This window comes from Eublepharis macularius, chromosome 14 (genome assembly GCF_028583425.1).
Source record: "Eublepharis macularius isolate TG4126 chromosome 14, MPM_Emac_v1.0, whole genome shotgun sequence".
NCBI classification, from domain to species: Eukaryota; Metazoa; Chordata; class Lepidosauria; order Squamata; family Eublepharidae; genus Eublepharis; species Eublepharis macularius.
In genome coordinates this window covers 15,932,471-15,958,297 of record NC_072803.1, presented here as the reverse complement: position 1 = coordinate 15,958,297, position 25,827 = coordinate 15,932,471, and the positions used below count along the sequence as shown (strand labels likewise).

At 44.0% G+C, this 25,827-nt stretch overlaps 1 protein-coding gene across 1 annotated transcript in view; it reads left to right on the top strand.

Moving 5' to 3' along the window:
* Positions 1-25,827, top strand: part of FLI1 (Fli-1 proto-oncogene, ETS transcription factor) — a 103,562-nt gene that overhangs the window by 64,730 nt on the left and 13,005 nt on the right. The window contains exon 5 of the mRNA XM_054998549.1: positions 6,811-6,879. Within this exon, the coding sequence (XP_054854524.1) occupies positions 6,811-6,879 (69 nt within the window). The remainder of the gene's footprint in view (positions 1-6,810; positions 6,880-25,827) is intronic.

Genomic DNA, 25,827 nt, shown 5'->3' with positions numbered 1-25,827 from the left:
GAGTATCTGGCTGGAGGTCATCCTGTGAGTTTCATGGCTGAAGGGGGATTTAAACCAGGGACCTTCTGGGTCTGACGCTTTTAACCACTAAACTGGCTATCAGCTATCACCACTAACACAGCTGATGGTATGAAATAGCACAGGGGTGGCTAAACTTGCTTAATGTAAGAGCCACATAGAATAAACATCAGATGTTTGAGAGCCGCCACCATGATACATTGAAGTGACTTCAGATGAAGAGGTGGGTTTGGGGGAGTGTCCTGAAAGTGACGTCACAGGAAGGGGTTGGGTTTTGGTGCAGTAAGCTGTAAGTGACATCATCAGAAGGGATGGAGCTTGGGAAGAGCCATCACCTGACCTTTTACTTGGAAGTGACATCACATCCATGCTAGGCTTCACCCCCGAAGTCCCCAGGTATTTTCTGAGTTAGACCTGGCAACCCCAACATTTTTATTGAAAATATGAAAGACATGGAAGGGAGGGAGGGAAAGACATGGAAAGAAAGGAGGAGAGGGAGGAAAGGGAAAGGAGGGAGGGAAATAAACTAAACTCAAATGTATGGCTATGGTGATACTCAGAGACCACCGCTGCACAATATATGTAGAAGAGTCATGTGTAGCTCCTGAGCCGCAGTTTGGCCACCCCTGAAATACCACAAGCTGATTCTTTGACTCTTTAGGACTGCTTTAGATCAGACAGATTCCTATATACAAAGCATAGATTGAAGATGGTTTCAGAGCCAGCTTGGTGCAATGGTTGTCCATGAACGCCGATTAAGCAGCCTGACTGTTCTACCCACCCTCTAAATGTGTTAACTCTAAATACTAAGGAAAACTGCTCACAACTGATTTGGCACCAGAGTAATTGCCCTGCCTTGCCCTAGTTATTTTAAAAAAAATTGTATCCCAACCTTTCCACAGCATATTTCTAAGAAGGCTTACACCGTGATGAAATGGATGAAAACGAAAACAACAACTGTCGTTTTAAAAAAAGCCCCCAAGGCAACAAAGTTATTAAAAGCAGCAATCCGATATCTTTAAAAAGCAGCAATGTTCAGAATTAATGATCAGTCAATCACTGTAAAGGGCAGAACTGTGAAAACAGTAGTTCAGTTTTAAAAATTCAAGAAATTCCAGAAAGAATAAGATAAGGAAATTTTTTAAAAAAGGTTTTGCTGGGCATCTGCAAGACAGCAAATTAGGAGTCAGGCCTACGTTGCCGCAGGTGTGGTTTCCTGCACTGATGCAACGCCCCTTGCTCCTGATCCTGGCCCCTTTTTGCATTGCCGAGAGGCCGGTGAGATAAGGCTGCTGCCTTTTGCAAAGCCAATGCAACGTGACCATCTCACTGCCAGCGTCTTTGGCTGTAATCGAGATGCCTTGAGAAAGGAGATTTAAAAAAACATCATCCTCATTAAAGCCAGCTTCTGCTTGCTCAGAGGCCAGGCAGGCTACTGGAGGCAATTCCTTTTCCAAGCAGCTGCTCTATTGCTGCCTAATGACAGTCTGGTTTCTGGATTTCTGGGTAACTCCCTTGCGGTGCAACGCCTTTGAAGGGAATTTATAGTTTTTTCCAGCCTTAATTTCCAGGGGGAAGTTTGGTGCTGAGTTTCTAAACTACAAAAAGGCACTTTGAGAGATGCCTCCTCCTTTCTTGGTGACAAAGGAGGTTTGGGACCTTATCATCTAATGGAATGCCTGAGCTGCACTTTGAACTGGGGGAAATCGTGTAGAAATCTTCTGGTCCTTACACCTGGCGAGTTCATTTTCTGCTTTGCACTCATCCATTTAGGGGAATTTTTTACAGATATTTCTTTTGCAATTTTTTTGGGTGCATGGAAGGTGAAATAGCAAACGATGTATGCCTTCCTTGAAACTAGCCATTTATTTCTGGATGCTGAAGGACTTGGTTTATTTGGTATTAAATGAATGCTGGATCATCTACCAGTCACCTCTGAGTCCTCTGGGGTGTTTGAAAGCGGCCATCAGAAGAAAGGCAGGAAACAACCAGATACCGCCCCCCCCACACCCATGCGTCTCAACCTGAGAGCTCCCATTCCTCCAGCTTCTGTTGATGAGGCCATCCGAGAGGAGGCAGGAAGCAGCCGAGTTGTCTGCATCCAGCTCTGGCTGAGACCCTTCCCCCTGGAATATTTTATATTTAACTTTGTCATTCGGATTAGATTTTGATTCCTGTGAGCCGCTTTGGAATCCAGTTTTGGCTGAAAAGCAGGATGGAAAGGCCAATAAATAAAAGACAGTGCAAGCTCTTGAAGGGTGAATAGTTATGTCCTCCTGGGTGGAAATATCTGGGTTGAGAACACTTCTTGAAAGTTGTAATCCTTTATCCTCTGTTATTGCAAGGAGCTGCAGGATAATTGCTACCTTCCTTCTCAGTCCGGGGGGCAGCAGAAAGAAAATAATTATTTTCAGTCTATCAGTCTATTACATTATTATCCTACCCTTTCTCAAGGCAGAATACGTAGTTCTCCCCTCCTTCATTTCATCCTCACAACAATCTTGCAAAGTAGGTTAGATGAGAGGGCGTGGCCTGGCTCAAAGTCACCTATCTTTATTTATTTAATCCATACCTCATCATTCTTCCCAACGGGGACCCAAAGTGGCTTATATCATTCTCTCCTCCACTTTATCCTCACAAGAACCCTGGAGAAGGTTAGGGTAGAATGAATGATGTGGCCCAAGATCACCTAATGAGTTTCCATGCAGACTGGGGTTTCGAACTTGGAGTCTCCCATATCCTAGTCCAACACTCTAACCATTACACCACACTGGGTCTCAGTGATTCTGGCCCCCTGAAAGAGAGAGTAATGGTTAAAAAAAAAGTAAGGCACTTTCAGCCCTGCGGCAAGTATAATGTATGAATGAGAATGCATCTATGAAAACATGTGTGCCCATCAGAAAGCCGGTAGTGGCTTCAACAGATCGTGCTTCATCATGACCAACTTTGGCTTGTGTGGAAAAGACAGAGGATGACAGAATTAAGGTAGAGAAGTGATCAAAAGCTGCAAAGCCAAGAGTATTCTGGCTTCTGTCACTCCAAGTAAATAGCTGGTCCTGACATCTGGTTTTTAAAAAGGCATGGGAGGGGTTCTGCATTAGAGACAGAGTGACTGTTTTGCAGGTAGAAAGTCCCAGCATCTTCATTTTAAAAGGATTAGGTAGTAGGAGATGGGAAAGTCCTCTGCCTGAGATCCTGGTGTACCACTACCAGTCAGAGTAGACAGGACTAACCTTGGAAGACCAATGGTCAGATTCAGTATAAGGTAGCTTCATATGTTTTGTGTGCAGACGTTCAGAGGAGAAGAAACAGATTTTCAGAAGCTGTTTTTGTGTCGTTCTTTGAGTTTTACATGGATAAAGAAAGCCAGGTTCCTATACAGCAAGAGCTCTGGTTGAGTTCGTTTTTGATTTAAATTCTGCCCTGCCTTTCCACCATATTGGGCCTTCGAGATGGCTCACAACTGAATTTGAAAAATATATGGAATATCTCTACAAAAAAATGATAAACCTCAAGCCCAAAACACATAAAGACATCATTAGCAGTAAAAGGCAGCTCAATTTTAATTATCATCAAAGGCCAGGAGAAATTTAACCTGGCTACTGAAGGACAGCAGCGTTGGCACCAAGCAAATTGGTCTGTGGAGTGTGTTCCCCAGTCTCTGTGCCAACACAGAGAAGGCCCTGCCTCTGGTAATCCCTGCTTACCTTCCAAAGGCAGCAGGTCTAGTGTGACAGCCAGTGTGGTGTAGAGTGTCAGAATAGGATCCAGGAAACCTGTGCTAAGATCCCTGCTCTACCACAAAGTTTGCAGAGTAACCTTAGGCCCATTGCACTCTCTCAGCCTCATCTACACCACAGGGCTGTTGTTAGAACAAAATAAGAGGAGACACGTTAATGTCACCCTGTAATCCTTGAAGGAATTGTGGAATAAAAAAAAATAGACTCGATAATTGGATAGCACCAGGAGAAGGGCCACCAGTGACGAGTTCACTGGTGAGGGACAAGTTCATATGGGAAAAGGTGATCATTTAGATGCAAGGACTACATAAGCAGGATATAATTGGAACTATAAGACACTGGCCTGGAATCTCCGTTCTCGGTTAGGACTGGGATTAGGGGAGTAGCAAGGCAAGAGCACCTTTTGAGCATGTCCATAGCGCTTTCTCCTCATCACACCTGGAATCAAAATCAGTGCCTTTCCATGCTGAAGAGCGTGGCTGCTCCCCAGCATTGCTCCTTTAGATATTAAACCCTGGCTTTCCCGTCTGTCTCCTGCCCTGTAAGCCCTTGCCATCTCTGGTTCACTTTTTCTCTTCTCCCCCTCCCTTTTTTCATTTAAAGCTGTTAATAGGAAACACATTTTTTTCTCCCTTTTCTGGTGTTCCCACCAGAAACCTCAGACTGTCGGGCAAAGGTGAGAACTTCGAGCAATAAACTGGGGCCAGTGCTGTCCCTCTTGGCTTGCCCCGCTTGTCTTTCAGCGCAAAAATGGCCTGGGCTTTATCTGACGGGTTCATTTAATGGTAATTCTCCCCCCCCCACCCATTCACTGTGCCAAGTCTGCACCTCAGCGGCGTAAGCAGGGTGTTTAATCACTGGCAGTCTAGTCTCTTGGCACTTGCTCGGCTGGCTAGTGTTGGCCTTGCTGAGTTTTAAAATCGGGATCCTTTTCCAATCAGCTGGAAAATATGTCAGACATACATTATTCTCCTCTCTGGTATTTGCAAAAAGCAAATACTCCCCTTAAAAAAAAACCCTCAATAATGAATATGTAAGTATAGGCATCCCTATAGAGCCAGCCATGGAGCAGTGGTTAGATGGTTAGTCTAGGATCTGAGAAAGGGATGCCAGCTTCCAGGTAGTGGCTGGAGATGTCCTGGAATTACAGCTGGTCTCCAGGCCACAGAGATCAATTCACCTGGAGAAAATGGCTATTTTGGGGGGTGGACTTTATGGAATTATGCCATGCCAAGGTCCTTTCCCTCCTCAAACCCCACTTTCTCCAGGTTTCTCCAGGTTTCACTCCCCAGATCTCAAGGAATTTCCCAGCTGGAAGCTGGCAACCCTAACAGGTTCCAATGTCCATTCTACTGTGGATGGCCTTGGGCTGGCCATTCTCTCAGCCTAACCTACCTCAAAGGGTGATTGTTGTTAGGACAGAATGGAGGAGAAGAGAACAACACTGTAAGATGCTTTGTGTCCTCACTGGGGAGAAAAGCAGGGTATCTATCTATCTATCTATCTATCTATCTATCTATCTATCTATCTATCTATCTATCTATCTATCTATCTATCTATCTATCTATCTATCTATCTATCTATCTATCTATCTGTTCACTCCCTAGCAGTTAATCCTCTGGTGCTAGAAAAGACCTTTCTCTGCCCAGTTAGAGTAGACAACACAGAGTTAGATGAATCAATGTCCAGAATCAATACAAAGCATCTTCACAAGATAATTTTAAAAAATTTGCTAGAGTCTACCACTCAGAGCCAGCGAACACATTCCGATAAATCACCCGTGAGGTGTAGTGGTTAGAGTGCTGGGCTAAGTTCAGGGAGGCAAGGGTTCAAGTCCCCTGTTGCCATAAAACTTGTCACCTACTTCACAGGGTTGATGTTAGGATAAGCTGTACAAGAGGAGATCCATGTGTGCTGCTCTTTGGAGGAAGAGCAGCAGAAAAATGCACTAAATGAATTGGTATCTGGGACTGTAGAGTTTTAGAAATTGGGGATGCAGACCCCCCCACTCCCAAAGCCTCCATTCCACAAGCAGGGAGTTCTTTTCTTGAGTGACCTATTCAAACATGAGATCTCCCATCTGCATTCTGAACTGGTACAGAGACATGAGGGGCAAATCATGTGAACTTTGTAACAGCTAATCTTCAAGAACATGTAAGGTCTATTTCGTTTGGAATGGAAAGGCAACGCTAATATATATTTTTTCCTGATTGCAATTTTATTCTCAAATATATAGAATGAGTATGGAGTACATAGCAAACCATCTTGTCCCTTTCTCCCAAACTCACTGAAGCAACGTAGGAAGAAACAAGTCCTTCCTTTATTGTGTTTTCACCTCAAATAATTGGGCAGCACACTTTTTTAAAAAAAGGAATTAATTACTTTTCACATGTCAGTACTAGGGAAGTGTCACTCATTAACTGAACTCAGTGCCTTCTGTTCTTTAATGCACCATATCTGATTTCTGGAAAGAGTAACGGGCCGTCCATCAGATCCTCAGAAATGACTGTTATTCTGTTGCCATAGTGCCTGCATTTTGGAGAAGTATGAGCCAAGGGCAGTGGGAGGGACAGCAAAGGTGGTTCAGCAGTTAATCCGACTGAGAGGGGAATTTTCCAGTCAGAATAGTTAGCAAATGTACCTGTCCCCAAGCAGCTAATGGTAACCGAGGTAGTTATTTCCAAGGAAATGGCAAAGAGGAAATTGTGCTCCGGCAATGCATTTGCACCCAAATAATCCCCACTTTCCCATTGTTGTTTAATTGGGCAGAGTGTCCAGTCATGGGTTCTGACAGTAACATGGTGTTTGACCCTGATACCAGAAATGCCACCCCAAAAGGAAATGCCTTTCCTTGCATAGCCAGGAAAGCTTTCTTTCCTGCTTTCTCCCTCTGCCTGCAGCTCAGTTTCTTCCGAAGCCAAGAACTTCATTGTGGATAATGTTACAATCCCTCTCCTCGAATCCCTACATTTTTTTCTGTACCTATTGCAAAATACTCTCTTTGTGGTGACTAAATTTCCTTCTTTCCCCCCTCTCCCCCCCCCCCCACCAGGTAGCTCATTGCTGTCTTACAACACACCAGCCCACACAGAGCCTTCCTCCCGACTCAGTACCAAAGAAGGTGAGTTCTTTTGCTTAATTCTTTCACTTCTTACGAATCATTTCTCCACTGCTGAAGCTCAGTTTTGAAATCAGAAGATTTCTTCCTTACAGTTTGTACCTCCTTAAAGCCCATCATCTCTGCAAAGCCTTGTTGTGACTAAACCCTTTATCCCTCATCCCCAGTTAAAAGAAAGCTTTGTTACATATAACATGTTTTGCTTGCAGTCTTATCTAGTAAGTTATCAAGGAAGGTGCTGTATGTCCTTTTCCCCTTCTGCTTTTTATCCTCACAATAAGGTAAGTTAGGCTGAAAGAGTATCCGGCCCAAGGATGCCTTGCAGGCATCATGGCACAGTGAGAATTTGAACCCAGGTCTTTAGATCTTAGTCTGATGCTCTTAACCTTTGCACCACACTCACTCTCAAAATCTTGCAAATTCAGTCTTGTCTCTCCTTTTTCTTTTTCAAACAAAATAGATTGTAAACTCCTTGTGGCAGAGAACTCCTTACTCCTTTTTCTGTCCGATGTACAGTATGGATAGTTAAATGCATAATTTCTTCTTGGCAGGTCTTACCCAGACATCCCCTTTTGTACTGTTTCATCTAATTAAATAAAAAGTAGGCATTCCTTTGTTCTGGCAAAGGCAGCAACCAGGGCCGTTTCCACACTACTCACCTTCATCTGGAACGCTGCAGAAGGTCACGAAAAAAACACGGAAGATAGCATCTTCTCCCGCGACTTTTGCGTGATTTCACACAAAACTTGTGCGAGAAGACACTGTATTCTGCAGGTTTTTTCGCTATGTTCCGCAGTGTTCTGGGTGAAGGTGAGTAGTGTGGAAACGGCCCATATTTCTCCAGTAGTAAGATTGTGAGCTTTGGGCGCAATTCCTGAACCTTGTTGTTTATTAATCACGTTGAAGAAAATGGGCACAGCGTTCAACAGCTCAGTAGTCGTGACTCTCATGAGGAGGTATAGATTGTGAGAACAACGTGAACACAAGAACTGCTTAGCTGGATCAGACCCTCTGTCCAGCATACTGTTGCTGTGGTTTGTCAGATGCCTGATTTTTGAGAGCTTGTTTTTAAAAGAGAGATATTGTTAAGGTTCATAATTACTTGGTATGGAAATTGAATTTGTCTAGCTCATAATGCTGAGATGTATTATGAATCAAACACTATTTCCAGAAGAAGTTATTCTTTACCTTGAAATCACTGGAATGTCTTTACAAGCAAATATAATAAAATAAATCAAATGGAAATATAGGCTCAGTGGCTTACGGATAGGGTTGCCAGCCCAGTGCTAGCACTTTGTGGCGTATTGTGTGTGGGAGGGGGAAGGAAGCTATGAGAATGGCATCACACCAACACCATGATGTCACCATGATGCCACTTCTGGCACTGCCATTCGTGTGACTTTGTAGGATTCACCAAATGCTCTGTGGCTTAACCGTAGAGTTTTGGGTGAATCCTAGAGAGACCCAAATGACATCACTTCTAGTTTATGCCAGAAGTGACATTGTGGCATTGGCACTATGCTGAATCACATCTCCATTTTTCCTCTGCCTCCCTGTCAAGCAGAGACAGGGGAAATGGCAGGAGTTATTCTGCATGCACCTGGGAAATGGTAAGACCAATTACAGATCAAGGACAAAAATGGATGGGGATCATTTAAAATTTGTCAAGTGGTATCCCCATGGATGCCTGCTTGCCTAGATTTCACTAAATGAAATATGCGTCCCTTTCCAGGCATAATACACTATCCCTGCGTGCTCTCTTCCGACAAGAGAATTTTGGGCTTTAGCTAAGTCATGCCTTTGAGACTGTGTATTCCAGCATGAGGCACACACTTCATTTAAAATAAATTTTGCAAAAGGTTATGTCTCATCATACTGCCTGATTCCCACATCCTGCAGCGGCTGACTCCATTTCCCCTAGCAATCACTTAATCTAAATCCCAGCTTCACCCTGGGTTTATAAGCCTAACCCTCTCCACCTACAGAAAAGCAAGTGGAGTCTGTTTCAGTTTAAGGTTTGCCAATCCTGTGTGTGCTGCGAGATGATGAGTTTGGCTTAAGAAATGTGCCTGGAACTTGACGTTATTAGAGATCCAGCTTGCCCCCCCCCCCCAATTGTCTAAATCTAAGTTTAAAAAAAAAAAACAAAGGAGAATTTTCTTTTCTTTTAGAGTGGAGATATAAGCTTGTAATGTGCAAGGTTATGAACGTTTATTTAAAAAAACTATAGCATTTTAACAGCCTTGCCAATGCAAAATCCTGATTCTGAAAACCCTGCTTCAACCTCGCCAACAGCATCAAAGCTGAATTTTAATAGCTTTGTAGTATCGCCTCCAGTAGATGCTCAGACCTAGGCTTTAGAAGAACCTCAAGGAGAAGAAGTCCCATAGCTCTGGGGCTGTAATGCTTTTGTCCCCGCCTAAGCTGTACGTACTATGGTTCCTGCAAAGATCAGTAAAGAAGCTAGTTATACACTTCCCTCTTTCCTCTTCCGATGCCCTGAGCCACTAGGAATTAAAGACTAGAAAGCAGATTTGGGGTAGCATGTTTTGAGTACTCTGATACATGCGCGTAAAAACTAGCATGTTTGGGTGACGATCTGATGAAGGATTGTGTTTCTGGGCACAATTCAGAGTGGTGGTTCTGAACTTTAAAGCCCTAGACAGCTTGGGTCCGGGTCATTTTAGAGGCTGCCTCTGCCCATGTTGCCCAGCCCACCAGTTAAGCTCCTCTTCCAAAGCCCTGGTCTCTGTACCACCTGCCTTCAAGAGACTTAAAAACATACAAAGACATGAAAACATGCAAAGACATAAAAAATAAACAGAGCAGTTAAAAAATTCTGCGATGCAAACCAGATCCACCTGACGTGGCGCTGAGGCACAGTGTAGGGGTGGGGAGATTTGATCTGAGCCACGGTTCTGGATCAGTGAGGGTTTAACCCACAGTTTCCCTACCTTTTTTCCATGGAGGAACCCTAAATTAATTTTTTCAAATCCTGAAGAACCCCTACCTATGTAAACATTTACAGTCCAGAAAAAGTTGACGGTGGGAAGCGCAATTCAGTTACCGCTTCGTTATTGTCTTTTGTAATGTCAGTGCTCTGTAACAATACAAAACCAACACAGAGAAAATACAATGAAATAGAACCTTAATAACGGCAATATTTTGAGGGATAGTTGAAATTTTTCATGGTGTTTCAAAATATTTATTTATTTATTCCATGATTTCTTGCGGAACCCCTAACAATGTCCTGCGGAACCCCAGGGTTTGTTGGAATCCTGGCTGGGAAACCCTGGTTTAACCCTTTCCCTTCTACCATGTCCCAGGTAGAAATCCCTCCTCCGGAACTATTAGCTCCAGGAAAGGAAAAGGTGTTGTTTTTCTTAACAGGGTTGGGAGAGGGGAGGAGGTTTGCTTGTATAAGGGAAATGCTTCTGTCCCTGAGCACTGAACATCAACCATCTGCCTTAAAGGTTCTAAATGGGTCAAAGCCTTTGCCTCTGTGCCACGGTCCCAATCCGAATCCCTCCACAACTATTATTTTGTCATTAAAGAACTTGCTAGAGGATCTAATGATGTACCCCTATACAGGGTTGCCAGGTCCCCTTACCCTCCCGGCGGTGGTGGAAGAACCCAGAACTCATGTTTTCTTTGCTCCTTATGCATGCACGAAGTTTGGGAGCTCTCCCAGGCCTCTGCAATGATGTCACTTCCGGGAGTGATGTCACGCTGCCCTGGGAGCACACCCAGGAAGCCTGTTCCCCCTCCTCCCCCCTGCCTGCCAGATGAGTGGTGGCAGGGGACCGAGGGTGGGAGCAGGGGATCCCCCACCCCTACTGGTGGACCTGGGATCCCTAACACCCAATTAACTCTTTGGTGCTTTGTTATCCCATGCTTCCTCCAAGGAGTCCATGGCAGTATAGGTGATTCTCCCTTTCTCATTTTATCTTTCCATCCTCCCTATAAAGTGGGTTAGGCTGAGAGTGTATCCAGCTCAAGATCATCCAGCGAGCTTCATGCAGAGTGGGAATTTGAACCCAAGCCTCCCAGTCTAAGCAGTGCACCACACAGGCTCTCAATGTAACAAACAGTTTGGACTTGAGGAATAATGTCATCATCACCACCATGTGAATTTCCCTTCCCTTCATTGGCTGCTGTTGAGAGGAAGCAGAGGGGAGGAAAACTTGGAAGAACACACACACACACACACACACACACACACACACACACACACTGATATGCAGCTCTGTGGTAACTTGGGGTGATCAGTTGCAGTCGAATCTACCTTACAGGGTTGTTGTGAGGATCAAACAAGGAGGGGAGAGCCATTATCACTGCCCCAAGTTCCTTGGTAGCAGGAAAGGATACAAAATTAGATTGGGGGGGCCTGTCCTTGTGCAGTTTTGCCCTCAGAGGAGAACATTCTGTGGTTCTGCAGTTGTGCATTAAACCTCAGCCATCTGCCCTGGAGACTGAGAAAAGTGTGCTGCGCACCCTCACCCGCCCAACACGCTGAGGATTAATGCTGCACTTTGCAGGTGCTTCTTTTGTCTAGGAAGCAGCCGCCCACTTCAGCCGCCCGTTTCCAGGCCCTTGCCCCTCCGCACAGCCCCAGCCGTCAAGAAGAGAAAACACATTTGCAAGGTAGCAACAAAGGTCCTCGCTCTCTGTCTGACTCCCTTTCAAGCTGAACAGTTTATCTGTTTAAAAAAAAGTACTAAAAGCTTGCTCAGACAAAGCAAAAACCCTGGGCCCAGAGCCTGTGTCTTCCAAGCAGTCCGTGTATACCCATAAACCTCTCTGGGCACTCTTCTGGTGCTCTGACAGGTGCTGCTGCTGTAAACACAGGCAGGGAAGCAGAGAGACAGACTGTCAAAATGACACTTCTACTCTTTTATTTTATTGTCGCTTTGGCCATTCTTGAATGCTACATTCACACGAACAAAAGCAAACAGCGTTAGGTATTTCGGGAGAAAGCATACAAATGGCTGCATTGAATTTGTGTGCTTAGGAAGACTTTCCTCGTTTTTCCTCTTCTGCATGAAAAAGCATCACAAATGGAATGAACTGCCTGCAGAAGCGGCAAAAGTGATGGGGGAAAGCTGATATCCAGAAAGCTCCTTATTCAAGACCCTGATCCAGGACATCTGTCGACGATCCCTTTCAGGAAAATGCTGCCTCCCTATCCCTCCACTCTGTGCATTAAATTTAAACCAGACTGATTTATAATTACAGCAATAAAAAAAAAACTTGGTTGCCAGTTCTTGCAATTAGGCTTGGAGAACTTATCAAATGGATCCCATATTAGAGTTCAAAGCAACCCGAGTAATTTGCATTTTCCATAAATATACTGCACTCTTGAAGTACCTTATTGAATATCCAACTGATTCTCATTTACTTCAGATATCTAGATTTATACAACCACCATCTAGCAACGGTTGATTGGCCACTAATTTTCCAGTAAATCCAGGATACTGAATCTTGTAAAATAACCTCATAAACATATTGCTTTATGTTCCCCACTTCCATAAACAGTAGGAGATTCCAGTAACAGTCTCTGCTGGTTGAGTTTCCCCTCAAGGAGGTAGTTATTTGAAACTTGCAATATCGGTTTATTTGCAAATATACATGTTGAGCTGGGAGGAAGCACTGAGGCACCGCACCGGTGATCTTTAAAGCAACATGAGAAGCAAAGAGAAGCACACAGACACACACACACTGCACTTTGCCAGCAAGTTCTAAAACTTAAACATAATTCTTGTTCACTGGCCACTGCCCCCTCCCCTTTCCTGCAACATAGGGTATATTTTCATTAAAACTGTAGATCGGTTTTCTATTGGATAATTGTCAAAACCCGTTCCTAAAGGAGAAGGGACACATAGCACTGGAAAACAGCATAGGGCATGAGGTCACAATAGGATGCTTATGGACCCCATGGTGCCCGCTAACAGCTTTCTTGCCACCCACCAAGTGTTTTGAGAAAGTGGGTGGGGGCCAGGTGAGGCTGTTACCCAGCAGGCTTTCTAATTTGCCTAGGGTTGCCAGCTCCAATTTGGGAAATTCCTGGAGATTTGGGGGGTGGAGCCTGGAGAGGGTGGGGTTTGGGGGAGGAGGGACCTCCGTAGGAAATGATGCCATAAATTGTACCCTCTGAAGCAGCCATTTTCTCCAGGGGAACTGATCTCTATGGCCTAAAGATCAGTGATAATTCTGGGAGATCTCCAGCCACTACCTGGAGGCTGGCAACCCTACATAGGATCCAAATCATGGGGATGGGTTCCATTCAGGGGGCCTCATCTCCTGCTATAGAAATTACCACTGTTTCCTACTGGTACTTCACAGGCCTGTGGGGTGGGGCGGGTATTGGCATGTGTGATGTTACCAATTGGATGCAGTCCATAAGCTCAGGGTAGCATTTACATCATTATGCTTCCAGTTATGCCAACTGAGATGCTACTCAGGCGATTCCAACCCCCCCCCCCTCCATCAATTAGTGTATATGTACCTGTGGAACCTCAGTTGAGGACTTACCACACTATGTTTTAAACTGCCCCTTATAGCAGGAACCAAGGGGAAAATTTCTGGTGAATATTTTATCTGGTCTCCATCTTCTGTCTGACTTTGATAAACTAAATTTTATACTTTCAGACACAGACCCTTTTATTTCGAATAGGATGGCACTCTACGCCCTGGGTGCTGGGAAAATAAGGGCAAGTGTGGCAACTAGGAGAGTAAACATTGTCTTATAAGTGTCTTATAAGCTGCTAGAAACCATTTGATTTTAATGGTGTTTATTTTTTCCATTTTAGGTAAAATGCATTTTATTGTAATTTTATTTATATGCATGTAATTATATTTGTTTTTTTGTCTTTTTAATGAAAGGTTTTGGATTGTGAAGGCCTATGGCCATATACAATACATTACCTATCTACCAATTGGATGCATCTTAGAGTGTTGCCTCATAGTAATGACATCACTTCCTGTTTTTTGCAAGATGTGATGTCATGTGCTGCTGGGTGCCTTTGCTCATTTCTCAGTTCCACCTGGGAGGTTGCCAGCTGCAGCTGGCAGCCCTAGTCTTATCCTGTATAGAGTGCAGACAGGAAAAAGAGAGTGGCTCTTCAGTCAATTTTACTGTAGAGATGTTTTCTTCCACCCCACTGTCCTGTAGAACAAGGGTCTCGGCTACCACCCTGGCAGGTAGTAATCATGTGGAGTCTTACCTGACCTTCACCGACCATTGCTTAGCATTCACTGTGAGTTGCCAAGCCACTAAGGTCAGCACATGGCTCATGACCTATGTAGCTGTGGAATTGCTGGGGAATGCACTTAGGTAGTGCTTAGCTGCCTCAGCACCCGTCTGTCTTGTGGTTCATGTGGCAGCATCCTTTGGGATGAAGCCCAAACTCTTCAGGACATTGGCTGCAGTTCCACATTAGCAAGCATCCTCAACTCTCCAACATACAGCATTGAGCGTCCTTAATACAAATTGTCTTCAGCTGCCTTGGAGACTGAAATTATTCTAATCAGAATCATCAGGCTTTCCTGGCCAAGGAGCAATTTCCTTATAAATGAAATGAGGCTCCTCTCATCGCTAAGTAGACTGATTTAGGCCTATCTGCTTATTTTGTTTTAATGGAAAAGAGTCCCTTTCAATTTTCATGACTTGGCAGGCTCGCTTAATATGTAGCAGCCATTCCAGGCGCATAAGGAAAACGGGAGATATCGCTCATATTTATCTACGAAGGAGGTGGGCAAATGGTCTAGTAATTCAGCAAGTAACATCCTAAAGCACATTTGTGTTCTGCTGAGCCCAGGTTTCAGTAAGAGAGGGCAAAGCTGCATGCATTAAGTAGAGGAGAGCAAGTGTAGCCCTACAAAACTCCAAGCCCTTGGATCAAGGGTGGAATTTTTTTATCAATTTCTGGGCTGGCCCAAGGATTTTTGACAACCTTGGCAAACAATGTTGCCCCCAACATCCGTTGTGTGCTGTGGGGAAGCAGCCATTGCTGCCCTCCTACCCCCCCATGAGGAAGGTGCCCCACGCACACTGCCCTCATTGGGGAGCAGGAGTCCACAGTGCCACATAGATTTGCCATTTACCAAGTGGAAGCACGGAAACTCCTGCCCCCACCCCATTTCCTGCCCTCGCTCTGGTGAGGGGTGGGGGAGAAATGCAGGGGGCCAGAATGGTATCTCCTCATGACATGACCTCATTTCCCACTGTGTCATCAGCAGCAGCATCACCACATCACTGGCTGCTGTAGCAGTCACACAGTTGCTTCCAGTTATGCAGGTGGAAATGACCCCCCCAAGTCTCTCACAAGGGTTGTCAGTCTTAGAGCTACACCTCCCAACAGGGGTGATTGGGACCCTGGAAAAGCTCCCTGCCCATGGCCCTGCCCTCCTGACAGAGAGGGGAGAGGAAAAGGAAGAGGATCTGTCCCCACATCTCAGCAAAGTGAAGGAATGACCGGGCTCATCATGGACGACCTATTGGAACCAGGGGCACCACCCAGGACATCCTGCCACGACAGACCTTGATGCCATGGGCAGGATTTAACACACTTTCACCTCTGGCTGACCAGGTGACACCTAGGTGCACCTAATGGATAGGCTGGCCCTGACCAAATTTCTGCTCCTTTTTCACCCAAGCACTTTAGGACATTATGTATGATCCTGTCTTATCACCGAAGCTCAGTGAGAACCATGGATGCCCCTCTTGGCTCTTTGGGAAAATGTGATAGATAGAAAAAGTGTCACATAGAAAAGCTGCGTAGGAATGTTTACTACATTTATTTGCTTCGTTTACTGTCTGCCTTACTTGTTGACTCAAGGTAGGCTACAGAGATATGAAACAATGCACTAAAGACCAATAAAATAGGTATAATAATGCAGTAAAACTGGATTACACAATTAGAGAAACAATGAAACAAAATAAGTATAATTTAACCCATAAACAATGCAATATGAGGAGACAAAGAAGGGCAGGGAACATGCCTATACTTTTACCTAGAGAGAAGCAATAAGTCGTGAAAAGTTAACTGTATATACATTGCATATCTCAAATTAAAAAACAATATCTATAGCAAAATTCATTATATCGAAATTCATTATATAAAGTGCATAATTAACAATTTTAAAAGTGCTCCATTTCTAAAGTGCAAAATATTGGTATCCAGAACATGAATAATCTTCTACGACAATCTCACCACAAACCAGAAATGTCTCCAGTTTACATACAGTCATAAAATGGCCACTTGGCTGAGAAATTTGCTTAAACATGACACTATATCCAACTTAGTTATAAATGCAACATGTCCAGTTCTTTTGCAAAGATTAATATAAACCGGGAACGGTGGATGTAGTGAACTTCTGAGTGAAGCGTGGTCTCGATGATGTCATGGCTTCGTTTCCCTAACAGGGAGCCAGCTTGACCCAGACAATGAATGTGTCTGACTCACAAGTAGTAATGGCAGCAAGTGCTCCCAGCTCGCCTCATAATGAACTGGGGTTTCCCAAGCTTTTTCAGAGAATTTTGAGGGAAATCCTAGATCTTTCCAAGTTTTTTCTAAGAATGTCTAGAAAAATCAAGCCTCGGAGAGTTTGCTTGCATTCCTCCTAGCCGCCCACCCCTTGTATAGGCCTGGTGGAGCCCAGCGGGAGAGAAGCCTTATAACAGAATCTCTGAGAAAGACGGCCCTATGGGCTTGCTTGCTTGTTTGTTTAACGTCTATCCTGTCCTTCCCACAAGCGGGCTTAGGGCGGGTCACAACAGTAAAACATCATTTACATTAAAACTTCAATAAAACCACAGACTTTCGGATAACACTACCCCCAGGCAGCAACCTTACACCCCATCCCTGCCAATAATACACAAAGGGGTGGGCAAAAAGGAGGGGGGGCAGGCTTTTCAGTTAAGCTCATATGAGGGACCATATGATCACACGGCCTCCCTGACAGGAGGCTGGTTGGGAGGCTTTCCAGATGACTATTGGACCAGCCTCAACCATATGCCTGGCAGAACATCTCAGAGCGGAACCACAAGTGACGCCTGACACAGGTTGGACACTTGTCAGCTTCCCTCCAGTTTTGATGGGGAATGTAGGCAGCTTGGCGGAATGTTGGACAAGTGACAGTTGAAAAGTCCGTTGGACAGCAGTTGGAGAACCAAGCGGCAAGACCAGGATGCCTACATTTCCCACCAATACTTGAGGGAAGCTGACAAGTGTCCAACCTGTGTCAGGCGTCACTTGTGGTTCCGCTCTCAGTCTTGCAGGCACACCAGAACAATAGAAGTTCCTGGTGGGCCTGCGTATCCTCTGACAGAGAGTTCCAGCAGGCTGGAGCCAAGACTGAAAAGGCCCTGGCTCTGGTTGAGGCCAGTCTAGCCTCCCAGTGCTTGCTCTGCAGCATTGTTTCCTGCATGACGCTTGTCCTGTCATATACTCCTGGCCCGATTAATTGAACTGAAGGCTGTGGGAAACTACAAAGACCAAAGAACCCTGGCAGTAAATGATCTTCCTGAACATACTCAGGAACATCAAGGTGTTAAGAAGGTTCCTGGAGGATTTCCAACAATGGTTGTTGGATGGTACATGTGTATTCGATGCACACTGTAAACCTCCTTGAGCACCTTTGGGGGAAAGGCTGCTAATAAATGATTTGATTTAATAAATGATAAAATAAATGAGTTCCATTGGTATGTATAAACTTAATATGTGAACCAGATGTCTACAGATGTGGCTAGCAATACAATAAGTCCTGTGATCATTGCACCATCATCATTTTTATTACATGTACCAAGACCAATATACAAAAATTATGTTACCAAACCACTTATCAAGTGATCATTGCACTAGAAATTAAAGCTGTTGCAGAACCAGGAATTCAAGCTGGCGATAGCCATGGTAGCCCCACTATATTTGTCCTAGGAAGGACAAATATAGGAAAAAATGGATTGTATGAACCAGTTGTAGGGATAGGCTCATCAGGGTCCCGCTGATGGTGGACAAACTCCTGGCTATTGCAGACTTTGCCTATCACTGGCAATCTGGCAGGCTGTCAAGAGATTGTCCACCATCAGCAGGAACCTGGCAAGGAGACTGGAGAAATGGGCGTGAACACATCCCTGGCCAATGACATCATTCTGGTGTGACCCAGAAGTGACGGCATCACTTCTGGGTCACTCCTGGCCCGATTAATTGAACTGAAGGCTGTGGGAAACTACAAAGACCAAAGAACCCTGGCAGTAAATGATCTTCCTGAACATACTCAGGAACATCAAGGTGTTAAGAAGGTTCCTGGAGGATTTCCAACAATGGTTGTTGGATGGTACATGTGTATTCGATGCACACTGTAAACCTCCTTGAGCACCTTTGGGGGAAAGGCTGCTAATAAATGATTTGATTTAATAAATGATAAAATAAATGAGTTCCATTGGTATGTATAAACTTAATATGTGAACCAGATGTCTACAGATGTGGCTAGCAATACAATAAGTCCTGTGATCATTGCACCATCATCATTTTTATTACATGTACCAAGACCAATATACAAAAATTATGTTACCAAACCACTTATCAAGTGATCATTGCACTAGAAATTAAAGCTGTTGCAGAACCAGGAATTCAAGCTGGCGATAGCCATGGTAGCCCCACTATATTTGTCCTAGGAAGGACAAATATAGGAAAAAATGGATTGTATGAACCAGTTGTAGGGATAGGCTCATCAGGGTCCCGCTGATGGTGGACAAACTCCTGGCTATTGCAGACTTTGCCTATCACTGGCAATCTGGCAGGCTGTCAAGAGATTGTCCACCATCAGCAGGAACCTGGCAAGGAGACTGGAGAAATGGGCATGAACACATCCCTGGCCAATGACATCATTCTGGTGTGACCCAGAAGTGACGGCATCGCACCAGAATAGATTCCTAACTAATCAGCCCTGGTGTGATATTGTTGCTTCTGGGTCACACCAGATGTGATATAATCAGTCAGGGACAGAGGTACACACGTGCAAAGACAGCAGAGGTAAGTGCCAGTCTAAGCCCATGATTTCCTAGGATTTAAACTAAAGTAGTTTTGTCTAAGATTTCATTCTCACTCACTCACTCTAAATAATGCAATTTTTTTAAAAAAAAAATATTTGGAGGAGATTCAGGTTTTTTAAAAAAATAGGATTTCCATCATTTAAAAGGCTTTGGAAGGGAACAATAAGTGTGAAAGAAGAGGGAGAAATTTTAAAACTTCTCAGAATAATTATTTCCATAATGCAGCATACCTACTGACAGCAGTCTCTGTTGAAAAAAAGGACAATTCATTCTAATATAACACCCAAATGGACTACAGTGGGCTTAGACTGGAATAACTGTGTTTAGGATTTCACTGCTTGGGTAGTAGTGATAAGATGCCTTATGATTCCCTGTGAAATTTCCCCCCATTACTCCACTAGGAGCCAGGATATGAATATTCTCATTTTACAGTTGAAGGACTGCAGCTGAGAAGTTGCAGATGGCTCCATGCTTAGGATTGCGTTGCAATACAGTCCATTGATTTAAATCCAAAGTTTAGACTCTACATAGGATTGTATTGTAAAATGTCATGACCAAAGGCCTGTTTCCAGGCCCTTTCCTTTGTTTGAAAAAAATTCCCCCAAAGCTCCAATAAATAGTAAGACTTTATACAGTAGATCGTTTTGTCGTGAAGACTTTCCACTAATTAAAGAATATGGAACCACTGTTCTCTGCATTTGAATTACTTCGTGCAAGTCATGACAACATTTTTCATTAAGCTTATTCTTTGTAGGACAACATGGCCAGAATCCATTTTAGTACCATTGCAGCCCAAAGGCGCCTTTGGGCGTGGGGGGTGACTGTTGTTTTTGTTATGATTTTGTGGTTCAAAAGCACAGATTTATGATTCCAGGAGAGACAGTAGCTTGTTCTTTTGGGGTTTTTAAAAATTGTTTTCCTTTGAAATTCCAGAGTTAGTGTTGTGTCTGCTTTCTCCCTGACCCTCTTTGGAGGCAGCCGTGTGTTTTTTCACACACACACAAAAAAAGCTCTAAACCCCAACCACCCTTCTGGAAACAAAGCTCTGTTGTCTGTAAGCTGAAGCGTGCAGGAAACCCTACTCACAGGGGATCACGTCAGGCCAGTACTGTCCCAGAGCTAGACTCCAGTTCTCCGAATTCAACCTGACAGCTTGTCTGGAGCACTTTCTAAGTAACCATTATCCTTCCTCCTCCTCCCCCCCCCCCGCCCCAGAAAAATAAGTGGAGGCTTTCCTCCCCCTTTGCCTGGGTGTGCTGTATGTAGTGTTACTGCACATGTGTGGCTGGCTTGCATTTGCTCCTTTCAAAGATGTTAGGACAAGTAGGGCTGTTTCCTAAAACAAGAGTAAATTTGTTTCCGGCAGCTTGTTTCTGCATAGCTGAAGGGCATGCATCCTTGTGTTATGTTTGTGTGTGTCTGTTGTATATTCCAGAATCAGTTTCGGAAGGACTGTGAAGTACTCTCTCTAGTGTGTTCACCTTGCAAATGTGAAATTTGCTATCTAAAGTAAAATTCAGCATCTTTTTGTAAGTGTAGGATTTCATGCTGGCTTCTTTATTTATTTTAGTTTGGTTTGTATATACCGCCTTTCCAGTTCAAGAAATGCCCATGGCAACATACCCTTAGTTTCAAATAATTGTAATTGTAAAATCATAAAAACCCCCAGTTTCAAACATGGGCAGGGATTTGTTTCTAAAGGCTCTTTTAAAAAAAAAATTAGATTCCCTTTCCTGAAGCTGGTTTAAAAGCTGACTAGGTAGCAGCCCAAAATGGAGCAGAGAAAGGCAGAGCCCTCGGCCCCGTGCCCATTTTCCCTCGATAATGTTATTAGAAGAGTGAATATCATGGGTCTGACCTGGGTTAAATGAATGGTGCTGCTGAGGGAAGAAAATAGAATAAAAGGCTGTCGGCACTCAATGAACAAGTTTGGACGCTGGGATCTTGCAACATCTTTTGTTTAGTTCTGTAAAGTGCTTGCCTCTTGTGGCTCCTGGGATCCGAAAAAACGATCCCTGCCAGAAGTTCGTTTCTAATATGAAATGTTCATAACAGCCGTTTCATTATGTTTCTCTTGCTTATTGCCTCAGTTGCCAGGAGGGGGTGGGTGGGAGAGCAGGCCCGTTACAAGATGTTTGGTGGTGGTGGTGAGATAGGACAGGGTTGGTCACTCTCCGTTTGAAGCAAAATCCTTAACATGAGTCACCAATGCTTAATTTATGAAATCATTTTAATAGTTTTTAAAAAATTGTTATTTAATAAAATTTAAAATATGAAGTGTGGAAATTACCACTGAGTGCGAACAGGTTTATTGCCCTCTGACAAATGTGAGGAGACTATTATTTTCCCTTCCTTCCTCTTTGAGGGAAAAGGTGAAAGACCTGGAATATCTGTGAAGTAGTCTGGCTTCTGCCGTCTTTCCCTCACGGCTACATCCCTCCTGGGTATTTTAAATATGCTGGCCCATAACACATCCAACCTAATCCTGGAACTGTGTAAGAAAAGAATTCATAAATAAAAATGCAGAAAGCTGCTATACGTGAAACAGTCATTCATGTGGTGGCTGCTTTGAGGTGGACCTTCTTGTCTGGGGCAACTTATGGTGTGACTGGCAACCATCAGGATCTTGAACAGAGCTGGCGACGGGAGTCAACATGGCTGGGCCTCTGCCCAGGCTTATTTCACAGAAGAAAGCCTACCCTGGCCTAAAGTCACTGGGGCAATCTTCCATTTCTCCAGTGGGAGAAGATCCTGCTGGAATGATAGGGAGCAGAAAGCAAAAAGAATTGTGTGTGTACTGCTGCCTCCTCCAAATCCTTTCCTGTCAGGAGTTCTGGGGCAATCTCTTATTTCCCAGTGGAAACAGCACAGGAAGGGAGCCCAACAGCAGTTCTCTCATTCTCCTGGCTTCTTGGAGAGTCCAACTCTCCACCCAGAAGTCACCCAGAAGACCCCATGACTTGACCCAGGATTTCTGGGGCAGTCTCCGATTTTCTGGTGGGAGAAGCATAGGAAGGAACAGCAGGGCAGTAACTTTCTCATTCTCTTCTTTGGAGCAAGTCTGCTTCTCCCAGACATCACAGAGGCCTCTGGGTGATCATCGAGATCTTGGTGGGAGGAGTGCAAAAGGGAGCAAAGTCTTGAATCTTTTACACAGATTTTAGACCTCACTGTCAACTATGGGGCTACAAGGAGCATAAGAAAGCTCCCTCCTTTCCTCCCTTGCAGTTGAGGGGAGGTGAGAAGAATAGGGTTCCTCACCTCCAGGTGGTGCCTGGAGATCTCCCAGAATTACAACTGATTTCCAGGTAATGGAGATCAGTCTCTTGGAGAAAATGGCTGCTTTGGAAGGTGAACTCTATGGCATTATACCCAGCAGAGGTCCCTCCCTTACTCAAACCCTGCTCTCCCCAGGTCCACCTCTCCCAAATCTCCAGTAATTTCCTAATCTGGAGCTGGCAACCCTTGAGAAGAGAGAGATGACAGGGGACAAGATGACCATGGCTAAAGGGGAGAGGAAAGCCCTTGAGTAGGGAAGAATAGAGCAACTATAAGGGGCAGAGAAGAAAGAACTCACAACTGTGGGGAAGGAACCTGGGCAGGGGGGCCTGGACACCAGCAAAATCTGCAGCGGGTCTGACTATTGACCTCTGACTATTGGCCTCCACACCTCTGCAAACATTTGACAGAAATGCTCTAAGAAAAGATGGTAAATTGATTTTTGATTAAGGACAATAGGTATACATTTGCTGCATTTACAGCGATATTGCCTTCATGCATCTGACGAAGAACTGTGACTCTCGAAAGCTTATGCTACAGTAAAGTTGGTTAGTCTTAAAGGTGCTACTGGACTCTTTTCTATATTGCCTTCTAGGAACATGTAAAATTTGAAAGGGAGGAAGGTGCCTCCAGACATGGCTGCTCATGGTTCTCTAGTACACAGCACATCACTTGTTCCCTGGCTATTGAGAGATGCGTGCCTACCTCTTGCAGCCATGATAAGTGTTTATTTCTTTTGTTTGAATCATTCTAAAGCCTCCTTACCTCCCAACTTAGGGGGAAATGAAAACATTTAAACATGATATGAGCAGGTACACTATATTTTACAGCACAATATAAATTAGAAGTCCCCTGCCCCAAGGAGCATACAATCTAAACTTGGATGACAGGGGAAGGCAAACTAAAGATTGGAACACAGGAAGGAAAGGGAACAGTGTGGGTATCATGGGATGAGTCACACTTTTAGTATGCCCCACGGGAAGCACCAGTGTAAATTTAACACACCCACCAGTCCCCGTAAACTATGAATAAGCCCTAAATGATTTACAAAAAGGACAGCTACACTGTCCACTGGGAGACCTGTGAATGGATTTCTCTAGTGCTTTCTAAAGTTGAAATAGTAGCCCAGCGGGACTCAGATTCAAAATGGAATACAGGGTTGGAGAAAGGGATTTTACCTTCTCTCCTATGCCATTTTAGCAATTGAAGCTATCGCCACTCTGGAAGACTGAGGATGGGGGCGGGGGGAGCATTGCTTGTTGCCTTTCTTTTTTCCTCCTTCCTGGGCTGATAACCCTTTTCAGTCAGACAAGGGACAAACCATGTCCGGGGGAGAGGATTTCAGTCTCTTCTTCCCCTGTACATCATCCTCAGTTTAGGCCCAATGCGCCTTTAAAAATGCTGGGATCTCTTCCCGGGTCTCTCAATGTCACATTTCGTTTGGTCCTCAGAGATCTTTGGATGAAAATGTCCATAAAGCTGTAAACAATGCTAATACCTTTTTACCTGGACTGTAATTGAGTTTGCATTCTTTCAAGGGGCTTTCTGGACATTTACCAGGCAGCTGCAGAGTGACATAGCTTGAAAGCCCCATAAGATTTATCTTGACTTTAATTTTATTTGGAGTAGAAACATGCATTTGTCAGAGGAGCTGTGGTTTCGAATGTGACCCTTGTTTCTGCTGAAGTTGCTGGAACTATGACGTTCGACACCCAAGGGTGGATCTCTTCTTAATAACTTTCAGTATAAACTTCATCACTCGGAGAGTAGCAGTTTGGAGCATTTAAAAAAAAAATGTTCGGGCAGTTTCTGACAACTTTGTTTAACTCAACAGGCTGGCTGGAGTTCTGCAAGAGCTCTTTGAGCCACTGAATATCAGGTCATGAGAATGGTATAGTTTTTGCAAAGGAAAAAAAAACCAAGTCTCTAGATGGATTCCCTGGCCCGAGCAAACGCATTGTGTTTCAAACACATTTAGCAAAAAACTCTTGGATTGTCAGGGCTGCTGCAGTACACATTGCACTCAGTTTTGGCAGGGAGATTGTGGAGGGGGCGATAAACCAGATCTTGTTGGCTCCTCCGAGAAACTATTGTTGGTGTTTTGGAAAGATGTGGAAACCTGCACCAGCGAGACCCAGTTTCCAGATGTCCCTTATTTCAGTCTCTCAATTCAGAGTACAGCTTCTTAGGGCATATGTCACGAGCATGCAGCAATAATTTAGTCGATTAAACTGTCACATCCTCTCCAAACAAAGAACCCTCTGAATTCTAATGCAGGGGACCATAATTGAGTGGTAGAGTGCACAGTTTGCACACACAATGTCCTGGGTTTAATTAAAAGCATCTTTATTTATTTAGATACATATATAGCCTGCTTTTCTCCCTGTTGGGAATCCCAAGCAAATTAGAGCATTCTCTCCCCCCCCCCACTTTATCCTCATAACAACAACCCTGCTAGGTAGGTTAGGCTGAGCGGGAGTAACTGGCCTAATGTCACCCAATGAGTTTCTGTGGCAGAGCAGGGATTTAAACCTGTGTTTCCTTGATTCTAATCTTAACATTCTTACTGCTACAACATGATGTTTGTCTTATATAGCAGGGGTTGGGAAAGGCTCTTCAGTGTCGGAGGCCTTGGACAGCTGTTGCTCATTGGAGTAGACAATGCTGACCAGTGGTTTGACATATTATATGGTAGCTTAATATTTTCAGCAATCATATTGAGGATTTGCTAATAGAGCTCTTCAGAGCTTAAGGTTGCCAATCTCCAGGTGGGCAAACCAAGGGAATCCACCCGGATAGTAATGAACTGTAACAGACAATTCCGGGAATATTAAATTATCAATTCTTTATATTCAGTGCAAAGGTGCAAAGTGCAAAGTGCAATTATATAAATATACACATTGATAAATATACAATAAATACAATCTGATTTCTCTGTCCCGACGTGCAATAAATATGATAAAAATTACTTATATTTTGTCCAAATCATTGTGGAGAAGGTTTTTGGAGATCAATGTCCATAAACTGTATATAATGGAAGTTTAGCAGCATGCAAGGTTGTAAGTGGAGAGTCCTGATGTGGATGCTGGGTGACTCCAGTCCAAACTGTATAGTGTTCCAAAAGTGCCGACGGGATTATGCGTGCATATTTATACAATTCCCGTTTCGTATATTACATACTTCTTCCTGGGCACGATTAAACATGGACTGTAGACAAGAGTATAACATAATCAAATACACTTTACCATCCATTATAATTCATTAAAAGTTCAATTAAAAATACAATTTCTCATATATTTATGTTTACTTCATCTACTCACCGGTCCCCAATACACTGGTGACTCAAATATTGCTGCTTATACCTTCTTTTCCAAACTTCAATACACGCATGGATCAACAGACAGACAAAAATCATACAGAGGAAAGGCTCCCTTAATCACAAACACTGAAGTGGATAATTGGCCCAATTACAGCAATTAACAATACAATTACAACAATTACACGGCAGTATTACTACTTACACCACATACCAAATCCAACAGAACAGTAACATTAAAGGAACATGCCGACCACATGACCGATATATCTACAGAATAATAACCATAAAACCTTCCTATACA